Here is a 13,568-nt window from a genome sequence, read left to right on the forward strand (position 1 = left end):
AGGATTTATTATAACTGATAAAAAAAACTCATTGTCATGTAAATTTGAATAATAATAACTGTATGACTACATTTACATAAGAAAGCACTATGCATAAGGATATAGAATTCCTGTATTTCAAAGGGTGTCAGTGGGGTGCAGGGGGGGGAAGTTTAGATGAATCCCCAGTCCTGCGATGAATGCTAACCCAGGATTTAAATCTTCATTATGGTAATCCAGCAGGTAAAATGTTGTAATGTTTATCCTAAGAGGAGCATTGACATAGGTAAAGGTAAAGGGACCCCTGACCATTAGGTCCAGTCACGGACGACTCTTGGGTTGCGGTGCTCATCTCGCTTTATTGGCCGAGGGAGCCGGCGTACAGCTTCTGGGTCATGTGGCCAGCAAGACTAAGCTGCTTCTGGCGAACCAGAGCAGCGCATGGCAATGCCGTTTACCTTCCCACCAGAACAGTACCTATTTATCTACTTGCACTTTGATATGCTTTCGAACTGCTAGTTGGGCAGGAGCAGGGACCGAGCAATGGGAGCTCACCCCATTGTGGGGATTCGAACCGCCAACCTTTTGATCGGCCAGCTCTAGGCTCTGTGGTTTAACCCACAGTGCCACCCGCGTCCCTTGACCTTATAGGTAATCAAAACAAACACTGTAGACCTATGTAGAGTCATTTAACTGTACTTCTGATCTCTGGGTAATTCTCAAGTTTTCAGTGTAGATTTCCATGTGCTCTCTCTTGCTGCTTTTCAGCTTTGTGAACATTCTCCTTCCTCCTGGTGCCCAAGAGGTAGGGACCCGTTTTCGCTGGTGGCAGCCCAAGCATGATGGTCTGGATCAGAGTGACTGGGCTATTGACAATGTGCTGATATCAGGGTCAGCTGATCAGAGGACTGTGATGTTGGACACGTTTAGCAGTGCGCCACTGCCGCAGCACGAACGCTCTCCTGCAGACGCAGGACCCACCGGAAGGATTGCTTTTGATATGTTCATGGAAGACAGAACAACAGGTAGGAGGAGTTCATCTGGACAAAAACCAATGTTGTCCATGTTATTTACCCGGAGAAGCATTTCCCAACATGGCAATTCAATAGTAGGAAAAGCCTCAGCCATTGAATTTCCTCCACCCATGCAGTGGTTAAAAAGAAAGAGGAGTGCTGCCAAAAAAAAATGGTAACCATAGAACAAGGCATAGGTAAAACCATACAATTTTTTTTAAAAAGTATTGCAATAATGTATGAGAATAGTGTTACTGCATTAGAATGAAACAATCCATTCTTCTATTATAACCCAGTAATGATTTAATAATCCAGTAACTGTTTTCAGTATTTAACACCATCAGTATTTTTAATTCTCAAATACTGCAGTTTTAAAACATTGGTATGAATATTATTTTCTTCAGTGAATGAGCACTGGCTTTTCCATGACGACTGTTCAATTGAAAGATTCTGCGAGTCTCCTGATGGCGTCATGATGTGTGGTAGCCATGATGGCAGAGAAGTTTATGCTATCACCCATGATTTAACTCCTACAGAGAACTGGATTATGCAGTTCAAGGTAAACACTGCTTTCTAAAGCCTTCAGAGATTTACATTAACACCAGGGCTTTTTTCAGCTGGAATTCACCAGAACTGATGCTCCCCCCTAGAAAAAAGCCCTGATTAACAACCTTTTAACAATTTAAAATTATTCTGTTGTGCCAACACTTTCCATGTGTTTTTGTTTTTCTTGCTGGTAGTTGACAGATGGTGCTTCCTTATTGGGCACTAACATGCTCCTTATCTGGATCAGGGCCCCAGTCAGTTTCCTGTTAAAAATCTCTCCCTCACTTGACTACTATTTGCCTCTGAAAGTAGCACCTTCAGCAGCAAACAGAAAGTGGGGGTGATGATTTTTGGGGGGAAACTGGCATGGCACCCCAATCCAGATTGAGAGTAGGCTCAGATTGAGAGTAGCTGCTTTACTTTCAAAATAAAAGTGGCCAGTTTAAGGATGCCTCCCCCCCAAACATTAATAGTGCAACATGTGGTTTTCCCCTCAGCCTCTATAGTTGTAAATTTCGTACAAAAATCAGGTCTTGTCTTCCAGAAAGAAACTGATCTTTTACAGCTTACTTACCACTGAACTAGAAAATCTCACTTGCAGGTACAGCGATAGAACTCAGCTACACCAAGAACACTGTATCTTAAGCAGATAGTTGTATAATTAATGAGACTAGCATGAAAGGAAGCCTGATAACTTGAAAAGACACTGACTGGTTAAGTCAGAAGATCAAGGCTTCTCTTTTTGTCCTTTCATTGGCATGCAATAAAATTCTGGGCAATCCTTCGTGCACCTCTGATTTTCCCCAATCAGTCTAACAGATAATAATATTCTGCTATAATTTTACATGAAAACCTCACTATTATTTTTTCTTGCTGGAAAAAGCGATATTTGAAACTAAAATGTGTGTCACATTTTACATGTACTATATTAGATTTCTGTCGGCTGCAAAACCTCAGAAAAAATTGCCCAGAACCAAGTCCATGTGCAATATTCTACTGACTTTGGAGTGAGTTGGAGCTACCTAATACCTCAGTGCTTACCTGCTGACCCCAAGTGTTCTGGGAGTGTTTCACAGCCATCTGTCTTCTTTCCAACAAAAGGATGGAAAAGAATAACTTACCGTCTACCTGAAAGCCTAGTAGGAAAGTGAGTATAAATAATACCTGAACTACTGATATTATCAGAGTGGCCATATCGGTCTTCTAGACATATCCTCCCTTCTGTGAGAGTAGCAAAGTACCACACAGAAGAAATACTGATCAAGCTAAGGGTTTGAAGGCTGTGTTGCACCACGGTGCTGTGCTGTGCTATGCATGCTGATGTTGCGAGTTCATTTGGAATGGAGACATCCATTACAAGGAACAATATAGTTAGTAGTTCCACAAGCAAGACTAGACAGTTTCCATTATTTTGGAAACTGGGAAACTGATTTCAGAATTCATATGAATGAGAACCATATATCCCTCATTAACATAACCTGTTCAACTGTAATAAGTTATCTTCAGTCTCCTATACAGTGGATGCTCAGGTTGTGAACGTGATCCATGCGGGAGGCACGTTCGCAACCCGCAGCGCCGCGTCTGCGCGTGCATGGGTCATGATTCGGTGCTTCTGTGCATGCGCAAAGCACGATTTAGCACTTCTGCACATGCTCAAGCGGCGAAACCTGGAAGTAACCCGTTCCGGTACTTCCGGGTTCGGCGTGGTGCACAACCCAAAATCACACAACCTGAAGCGGCCGTAACCCGAGTTACAGTAATTAAACTGTAAGACTGTCATCATGCAGCAGTGGCCATGTGAACTGCAGCAGCATGATGACAGAGCAGGTGGCAGGGAGCCATGCAACAGTTCGGCCCAGAGAAGCTGCAGAGGAACAGCCAGGACAACCTGGGAGCTCAAAGGCTGAAGAGGTGGGAGCTGCTCTGCCCTCATGGTTTGGGCTAGCTGTAAGGGGTATGCGCAGTTTGGCTGAGCAAACAAGTGGTGGCCAAGGCCAGGGAGGTGACAAGGAGGATGTAACTAGGGGCAAACAGGCAGGCTGGAAAGTTGAAGGTTGGATTGGCATGGAGTGGGCTTTGGAAGCCTTCTCACATTCCCCTTGTCACCTCGGCCATTTACAGGGAGGAAAGGTAATCACCCCTTTGTCTTGTCCCTGCAATGCAGGCCTCTTACTCTGGCTTCCCACAGCAATGGCATTAGTGATCGTGGGATGGGACCAAAGGAGAGAAAGTTTTAGGTTTGGGCAATGTATTGAGGGCAGGAGGAGTGCAGTTTGGGTGTTCTGTAGGAAGAAGGGGGAGCATGGTTTAGGCCAGTGCTTCTCAAGATACCTGATGTGGTGGACTGGCAACATTTTCCCAGTGTGCCAGGGACTTGTACCATACTTGGTCCCCGAAATATCACGCTGAACCTGGGTTGTGGTGGAGTCACCGTGGACTGGCAGCTGATGGCTCGTGGACTGACACCGGTCCATGGACAACCACTTTGTGTAGCACAGCTTTAGGTGGTCTGGAGGGGGTGGGGAGCACATATTGGGTGATCCATAAGATTGGGTGATCCATATGGGGGATCCATAAGACGAAGGGAGTTGGGCAAGATGTGAGGGGCTGTGTGGTTGGATGAAGTATAAAGAGTGGGGGTTGGCAATGGGATGGGCAGTTTGAGGGGGTGGGCAGTAGGCCAGGTTGGCAAGTAATGGAAGCAGGGACACACACCCAAGTGCATACAAAATTATCTTGTGTCATCTGTTGAGAGACATGTCCTATGGCCTTCAAGTATATGTATGCATATTATTTGTGTTGTGATTTTTGCTTATTTTCTCTATCCCTGCTTATGTTTTAACTCAGCCCAGTACGGTTTAGATTTTATCAGAAGTACTCTGATATGCAATGGGCCATTGACAATTTCTACCTTGGACCTGGTTGTGTAGACAACTGCAGAGGCCATGGAGACTGTCTGAAAGAACAATGTGTCTGTGATCCAGGTTTCTCTGGTCCAAACTGCTACTTAACTCAGACTTTGAAGGTAATCGAAATATCTTTTGGTGCAGACTGTACTGAATATGCACGATAGAAAGTATTTTTAAAAATTAGATACGCGTCTGTGCTAGAATTAATCTACACATGCAAGTACCAATAAACATTTTAAAAAATGCAAAACCTTTCTTTATTTTTTGTCTGATTAAAGCAAACATGAGTCTTGTGTTCCAACAAAATATACTTTACATGTAAAATTACACTTGGCATACTATAGGAGTGGAAAAAAACATATTTTTAAAAGCTAAATGTCTATTCTTTTTGCAACTAAAATTTGAGTTGGAGACTGGCTTCTCAAATGTTAAAATCCTTTAACAGACTTTCCTGAAGGAGCGCTTTGACAACGAAGAAATTAGGCCGGATTTATGGATGTCTCTGGAAGGAGGCACTGCTTGCATGGAGTGCGGGATTCTAGCAGAAGACACAGCTCTGTATTTTGGAGGCACTACAGTCAGACAGGCTGTCACTCAAGACTTGGATTTGCGAGGTGCAAAGTATGTCAGGTTACTTAATAGAGTTGATCATAGCTAATATATTTTAATGAAAGTTTAAATAATGACAGAGTGGCAGACTGAGTGGCTGTGGGGACAGACAAAGCCAGTATATGAGCCTTTTATCCTTAAAGCACCCACTCAGAGTCAGCTCAGGAAGGAAGGCAGAACTTGGAAGAATAAGTGGGAGAATCAATTCACTGGCCTTCGTAAAAAGAGTCGTTAAATTATTATCACCCACAGTTTCACAACTGCACAAAGCATGATTCACATTCTTAAATGTCTGTATAGTCAGCAGCTGCAATCCTGCATACATTTTTAGTCACCTCACTTGAAATCAGTAGGTTTGGTATGTCACCAGTATGAAGGATTTAAGCCTACAAAATGTAATATGCAAGAAAAGGCAGGGGAGATCAGGAGTGCTTTGAAAGCCCCAGTGTAATTAGTTGTGCAGGTAGTCACTTTATAACAATAGCTGTCACTCTGGTTTCACAGATGGAAAGGACAAAAGAAGTCTTGGTGGGGGGTGGGGGAAAAATAATTGCCATTGATTTGTTGGGACCCACTAGTAGGTCATGGCCTGATCCAAGGTGAGTTGCAACAGGAGCACTACCACTATGCAAATATATGGTTTTAGGATTAAGAAGTGGATCCTCAAATCCGTGCTTGATTTAAAAGTGGGTCCTGGATCAGAATAGGTGGGAGATACCTCTTGTAAACTACAATCCCTTTGGCTGCTGTTTTAAGTGGTACAGTAACTGCTCTTCACTAAGGCAGCTAGACTGAGCTTGCATATGAGCTACTAAAATGGGCGAAAGACTGGGCTTTTCTTCAACCAGAACTCACCGGAACTCAGTTCCGGCACCTCTCAGGTGGGCACCATTGCCATCATAAGAGATCAACGCCTCCCTTGAAAAATAGCATTTGCTAAGGAGTACCCTGTAAGTGTTTCTCCTAACACCGTTTCAAGGGCTGTTTGGAATTAATAGGTCTACGTTAGCTGTGTCTGTTAATTTTAGACTGTTTCCTCAGAGTAGGACTAACACTGAAGACAAACCCCAAGTTTCCTTTATCCATTGAGATATTTCTGTGCCTAACAGCTGCCAGAAGGAAAGGGGGAGGAGAAGATTTATAGTGAAGTTTCTTTGAACATGCAGAAGATTGAGGCATATGGTTGGGGCACAAGGTTGCCATGTTTGTTTGTTTGTTTGTTTGTTTGTTTTTAAAGTGTGAGTTGTAGGAGTTTGTCCTTCTCCCCAGAGTCTATTAGTTAAATTTTCAGCTGGGGTAATGAATGAATCTTATTTGAATGGCACATGCTCGTAAATGTGTGTGCACACAGGAAGGTGCCATACATTGCATAGCTATCCATTTTACATGCTTGGGGAGTATTTTCAACTCTTCATAACATATATGACAGTTACATTACAAGAATTACAAATTCTTGTAATTTTAGGTTGTATCACATTCGTTTTCCAGGAGCTAAAAGTGGCATACATAAATCCCACTCCTTTTACATTTTTTACCCACATAGTAACCCTGGCTGGATCTAGACACATCAAAGAAGCGATTCAGTTAAACGAGTTGCAAACTCATACAGAGACATCTGGTGTGGAAAGATGGGGCTCCACAGCGCCACCTGGTGTCACAGTGTTATATCGCATATACAACGCATATAAAACACTTTTTCTTTACCAATCTAGCTGAGTCCCCTGTGAAGTAATTTACGATGAGAGTCAGTGATTGCCCAAAGGTCACCCAGTGAAGAAGTAGGGACATTTGCTGATCCACTTCAGGCATTAAAATGTATTGGGCCAGCCATACAAGGGACAAGTGTTCACTAGTTGATCCCTACTGTATTTTGGGACCTGAGAGCTCCATTTATCAATATTGCAGGCCAGCGACACCTCTTCTAATACAGATGTCATTTAACTAGGCAATAAAGACTCATTACCGTTTCAATTCTTCATGTTTTTTAGTGATTCAAGGGTACTTCCTTGTTTTGTATATGTTGTCTGTACTTGTTTCAGTTTCATTTGTGCGGGGAAATGTCTACTATTTGCTTGGGAGCATACAGTTATTATGATTACCCACCAATGTCTTTTCATTCAGATTTTTACAATATTGGGGGAGAATTGGGAGTGAAAACAACATGACAACATGTCACAGACCAACATGTCGGAAGGAAGGAGTTCTGCTGGATTATTCAACAGATGGAGGCAAGTGTCTATTTTAATGACATCTAATAAATATTTCTGCTTATATTTAAGCACCTTACAGATACGGGGGGAAATCCAAAAAAAGAACATTGCCTGCAGACAGAGGTATGATTTGCAGCAGAGCAGAACCCTTGCTCTTGAAATTCAGTTACCTGAAAGTTATAGTTATCTAAAATCGCTGGCTGCAAAAGCAAGCCCCTAATTCAGTATGCCTAGATGGTCTATTTTCTGCCTTTTGTTCTGGGAACACAGGTGCACAGGCACTAAAATGTGGTGTGGGAGGAGGGATAACAGTAAATCTTAAATCTGTGCTATATGTCAATATAATCCAGTGAAAACGGGCACTCTAGTTTATTGAAACTCCTCTGATAATCCAGATATTTTGGATGTCTCCAATGCCATTTGGATAAATAAAATTCTATGGTGTTCAGAAATATATTTTCATATCCTCATTCTTGTCCTTGAACAATATTTTCCTGCATTTCAGAAGAATTTGGATGAACTGTTCCTCCTTTAACTACATGTCTTGTTGAAGACAATGGAACTGCTTATTCTTAAGAATCGTCCATTGTTGCACAAGAAATATTCTGTTGGAAACTCTTGTATAAATAAACAGGACCTAACTTCTTTAAACTCACTTTATTTTTGTTATAAGGCAACTGACATTTAATCTGACAGCCACCTGCTGCTCTCCTGATACCATGTACGTGTTAAGGGGAATGTAAGTTGAGTGATTGTGCACATTCACCAGCACGCATGGAGAATGTGCACATAACCCTTCTATGAAGAGGTGTGCACATTTCCAAGTCAACATACATAATCTCCATAGAACAGGCTTTGGGGGATGTGCATATATCGACTGAATGTATATTGACTGGGAAATGTGCATACCTCTTCATGAAAGGGTTATGTCAGGTATGGCCAAACTTGGCCCTCCAGATGTTTTGGGACTACAGTTCCCATCATCCCTGACCACTGGTCTAGTTAGCTAGGGATGATGGGAGTTGTAATCGCAAAACATCTGGAGGGCCAAGTTTGGCCATGCCTGGGTTATTTGCACATTCTCCACGAGTCCTGGTGAATGTGCACAGTAGCCCGTTTTTATGCACATTAACCACTCAACTTACATTCCTCTTAATATCTTCACTGTCAGTGTAATATTTACACTGCACATGGTGAATCTCCTATACATTCCTAATGAACAAGACTCTACCTCAGAAAATATTAGTAAGAAAAAGTGATTTCTTCACAGTGCCAAAGAAGATTATGCAACCACTTAATCAAATGGACATTGCACCAACAGTTCTAATCAGTACACTTACGAAAATCTTTAGTATCAAGGTGCTAGTAGGGAAGTGTTTCAGGCATCTATAGTTATGACTGGTTCAAAGCCACCCACTGAATTATGGTGGACCACTTGGATCCAGTCTCAACATGAGTTCTCAGATATTGATAAGTTCTTACTTTACCTTGAATCTTTGTCCTGTAGGAATATCTTGGACACTGCTCCATGAGATGGATTATCAGAAATACATCTCCATCAGGCATGATTACATCCTGCTCCCAGAAGATGCTCTGACCAATACAACTCGCCTGCGTTGGTGGCAGCCATTTGTAATTAACAATGGGATTGTGGTTTCGGGCTTTGATCGTGCTCAGTGGGCACTGGATAATGTACTGATTGGAGGAGCAGAGATCAATCCAAGTCAATTGGTAGATACATTTGATGACGGTAAGAGTCGAGCAAGTCGCCATTTTTTTCATCATTATGTTTGGTTGATGAATGGAGTTTCAAGTCCATATTTTAATTTTTGTTTAAAGAAGACACAGGGGACATTTAAAATAATTTTTTTCCAATAAAACAATAATTCCTCATAATAAAAGATATATTAATCTTGTAAAATAATGCTAAGGAAGCTTCCTAGATATAGATATTATCACCATATTTTGAAATTGAATAGTTTAAATAAAACAGTTACGAGCATCAAAGGTCAGCAAATGCTACGACTAAGAGGATGGGGGGTAGGGAATGAGCTCCCCCACCCTTGTGGGCCATTTTGTCAGGTGGACAGAGCTAGACACCTACCATTCAGCTGGTTGACCCAACTTCAAAGGAAAGAACCTGGGGTGAAACTTGAATTTTGAAAGCAGGGATTAGCTACACTAGGGAATACCCAATCAGGAGCTGGGTAGTGGAGCTGATCCCTGCAATCCCCACTTTGGGAAGGGTTCAATTACACTATGGAGCTCCCAATTGGGAATTCCACAGTACAGCTGATCCCTGTGAGGTTTGTTGTCAGCACTGATCAGCTGATGGGTACTGACAGCAATCCTGAAGGTTGCTCGTCATTCTTTTTCAGCTGCATCTTTACTTGTCCCAACCCTGATTCATAGACGGTTAAATATGGCGAATATGCCACCACTCCTACTTTTTTCTAATGCCTTTGGAAAGGTCAGAGGCAGTGCAAGTTAATTACCCACTGCCTCTGGCCTCTTGAATGCCAAGCATAAAATGATAAATCTAATAAAATCCAGGGCACAGTCTGAATGTACATGAGGTCACCACCATGCTGAAGTTATGCGGGACTGGGTCTGGTCAGTATTTGGACTGGGAGCCCCGTGTACATCACCATATTTTCTATTATGGGGGGGAGGAAATACCGTACATGCACAACCCTTGTCAAAGAACTCTGGTGGGAGAGGGATGAAAATAACGCCAACAATATCTGTCTTATCAGTCTGCCTATCGCTTTTTGGAATATTTTATTATTAATATACAAAAAATTAATTTTATCGGTTTAGTACATATTGTACGCAGGTGACGCTGTGGGTTAAACCACTGAGCCTAGGGCTTGCTGATCAGAAGATCGGCAGTTCGAATCCCCGCAACGGGGTGAACTCCCGTTGCTCAGTCCCTGCTCCTGCCAACCTAGCAGTTCGAAAGCACACCAAAGTGCAAGTAGATAAATAGGTACCGCTCCGGCGGGAAGGTAAACGGTGTTTCTGTGCGCTGCTCTGGTTCGCCAGAAGCGGCTTAGTCATGCTGGCCACATGATCCGGAAGCTGTACGCCGGCTCCCTCGGCTAACAAAGCAAGATGAGTGCCGCAACCCCAGAATCATCCTTTAATAGATGTTAATAGAAGGCATTTCCTTTTACCTTACGCACCTTATGCACACGAAAGCTCATACCAAGAACAAACTTAGTCTCTAAGGTGCTACTGGAAGGAATTTTTTTATTTTTTATTTTGTTTTGGTATTGGAACATTATGAGACTTCTCCTTAATTTTGTCTAATTGATGTTAATAGAAGGCATTTCCCATGAAGAAAACTGGAGTTTCTACCCAAATGCCGTCAGGACTGCAGGCTTCTGTGGCAACCCATCATTTCATCTCTACTGGCCAAATAAGAAAAAGGATCAGACGAACAATATCCTGTCCTCTCGGGAACTCATTATACAACCAGGATATATGATACAGTTTAAAGTAAGAAGCTTCTGTTCTTCCAAAGTAAAATGTTGAGTCCATAGACATCAGATTTGCCTAGAAATTCTGACAGGGTCAAGTGGGATGCCTGGTTCAGATTTCTATCAAATATTTACTGCATATTGCTTATTAGAATTTATTGGAATCACATTAGGGTGTCTAACAATAACACTTATACATAAATACTACTTCCATTCAAAGAGCACTGTCCAGGCTTTACAAACAACTAGAGGAAAGGGATATTTTATTGTGTTCCATTTATCTCAGGGCCAACCTTTTCCCCTGAAGGAAGCTGGTTCCCCCCCCCCTTCACAAGTGGAATGTCATTATAGCAGCACTACCTTTACTAGGGTGTTGATTAACTGAAGCTCAGGAAAGTTTAGGGTGCCTATTTGGCTAGAAAACATTGGCTCATCCATGCAAAAGGTTATAACAGACAGGGGAGAAGGAAAGAAAGAGAACGTCAAAGCTGGAAGGATGTTGCTTTAATTTTAGTTAAAATTAAATTGCTGTTGTGTTTGTTTCAGATTGTAGTTGGCTGTGAAGCAACGTCTTGTGGAGACCTCCATTCTGTGATGTTAGAATATACCAAGGATGCTAGGTAAATCCTTGTCCACAGTGAGATATATTGTGGAATGGGCTTGAAAACTTGAAGTAATTCTTTTAAATATTGTTTTGTATTATACATTTAAATTATATACAGACACACAGTTCAAGAGGCCCAAAATATACAAGTAGATTAGCATATACTTAAACAGTAAAATCACTGTTTGGAGCCGTCCAGTATCTTTTGCTGTTTTATTATTATTTTCTAATTATGTTTTGCAGATACAGGTTGATTGGTTTTATTATCCTCTTGTTATGAATGCTTCAGGATATGTACAACACAGGTTAGGAACGCGCTGAACCCAGAAATAACAGAACACGTTACTTCTGGGTTCGGCGGTTCGCGCATGCGCAGACGCGTCAAATGACATCATGCGCAGAAGCGCCGAATCGTGTCGCGCACATGCGCAGATGTGGCACTTCAGATTACGCACATCACGGGTTACGAATGGGGCTCCGGAATGGATCCCGTTCGTAACCAGAGGTACCACTGTATATTTATGTTGTATGCTATCTTGATATATGTATGAAAGCATGCATCATAAACATTCAAATGAATTATAAATAAATAAAATAAGATCCAAACATCATTATAAGAATGCAATAAATATATAGAAAGAATGAGTAGCTAAAGCTGTCCTAAATTAATCATTGCAGATTTCTTTGGAATCTTGTTAGACCACTTTTCTCAATTAATTATCTATGCAAATAGAAGATCCTTGGAACTAGCTTGGCCCCCTACCCATTATAGAATTAGAAATGTGGAATTTGCAGGAATTCCCTTGACACTTCAGGCTTTAAGTCATGAATGTGCCTGTGAAATTTATTGAACCAAAACATCCAGTCTACATGGGGACCCTGTTCTTACCAGATTTATTCCAGTGCTCCTGACAAAGTTCCTATATAATGGGATTAGGATAAGAAAATCTATGACTGGGCAAAGAGTACAGGACTTCAATCTTTGTCTGTTTATAACTCTACTTGGAAGAATATTGTTAAGGATAATATTTTTTTTAATACACCCATTTCCATGACCTTTAGTAGGTACTCAACTTTTTTATTATTCTCTTCAGCTAGCTGTAACAATATTATTTCCTTTGCTTCTTCCAGGGCAGATTCATGGCAGCTTGTCCAAACACAATGTCTCCCATCGTCTTCTAATAGTGTTGGCTGCTCCCCATTTCAGTTCCATGAAGCTACCATCTATAACTCTGTCAACAGCTCCACTTGGAAGAGAATAACTGTCCAGCTGCCAGATCATGTCTCATCCAGGTAGGTTACTGAAAGGTCACCTTATTGCATTGCAATAAAACATCATCTGCTTAGCTGGCACTGGTTGAGGGCGCAGAAGAAGAGGCAATTTGAAACATTATTTTCTCTCCGCTCTGGTATATAATCAATATTATTGGGGAAATATTTCCCCACAGTAAAAATAAATAGTGCTTACAAGAGAATGTCTTGGAGGTTCAGTGCTTCAGCAGACACCCTGCTCCATTACTTGTGATATATTGGAAAAAATAATGTTTGTGATTTTAATGCCCTGCATCTTCCACAGCCCCTTGAAACAGAGGCTAGCAAATGTTATAACTGTAATACACAGAAGGCAGTAAAACAGCACCCAAGGCTGCTGCAACATGCATACACATGGTAGTCCTTATCCGTTGTCTAGCATGCCTATAATGTGTGCCAATATTACAATAAAATCTTTGGCGTTAGGCTGTATTGTTACAATTATATCTCACCTTTCCTCCAAGGAGCTCAGTGTGGCATTTATGGTTCTCCCTCTCCACACTTCATCCTCACAGCAACTCTGTGAGACTGTGAGGCAGAGGGAGAGAGGGGCTGGCCCAAGGTGACCCAGAGAGCATCCTAGCTGACTGACAGTTCGAACCCTGGTCTCCCCAGCATAATCCAGCCATTCCTCTCTGGCTCACGGTGGCTATTTTATTTGCAGTGCGACTCAGTTCCGGTGGATACAAAAAGGAGAAGAATCAGAAAAGCAAAGCTGGGCAATTGACCATGTGTACATTGGAGAATCCTGCCCAAAACTCTGTGGCGGCCATGGATACTGTACGACCGGAGCCATTTGCATTTGTGATGAAGGATACCAAGGTGTCATGTTCATCATCATCATCATCATCATCATCATCATCATTTAAACCTAGTCCATCGAAACTAACTCAATATTACACAGC

At 41.9% G+C, this 13,568-nt stretch overlaps 1 protein-coding gene across 2 annotated transcripts in view; it reads left to right on the top strand.

The window, feature by feature from the left end:
- RELN (reelin) overlaps window positions 1-13,568 on the top strand; it is a 281,750-nt gene that overhangs the window by 254,238 nt on the left and 13,944 nt on the right. For both annotated transcript variants that reach the window (XM_033161628.1, XM_033161629.1), the window contains 11 exons: window positions 748-1,004; window positions 1,397-1,551; window positions 2,471-2,685; window positions 4,386-4,563; window positions 4,893-5,068; window positions 7,178-7,284; window positions 8,774-9,016; window positions 10,592-10,767; window positions 11,295-11,368; window positions 12,484-12,645; window positions 13,328-13,485. In XM_033161628.1, coding sequence (XP_033017519.1) covers window positions 748-1,004; window positions 1,397-1,551; window positions 2,471-2,685; window positions 4,386-4,563; window positions 4,893-5,068; window positions 7,178-7,284; window positions 8,774-9,016; window positions 10,592-10,767; window positions 11,295-11,368; window positions 12,484-12,645; window positions 13,328-13,485 — 1,901 coding nt within the window. The remainder of the gene's footprint in view (window positions 1-747; window positions 1,005-1,396; window positions 1,552-2,470; window positions 2,686-4,385; window positions 4,564-4,892; window positions 5,069-7,177; window positions 7,285-8,773; window positions 9,017-10,591; window positions 10,768-11,294; window positions 11,369-12,483; window positions 12,646-13,327; window positions 13,486-13,568) is intronic.

Source organism: Lacerta agilis, chromosome 10 (genome assembly GCF_009819535.1).
Source record: "Lacerta agilis isolate rLacAgi1 chromosome 10, rLacAgi1.pri, whole genome shotgun sequence".
In the NCBI taxonomy this organism is placed as follows: Eukaryota; Metazoa; Chordata; class Lepidosauria; order Squamata; family Lacertidae; genus Lacerta; species Lacerta agilis.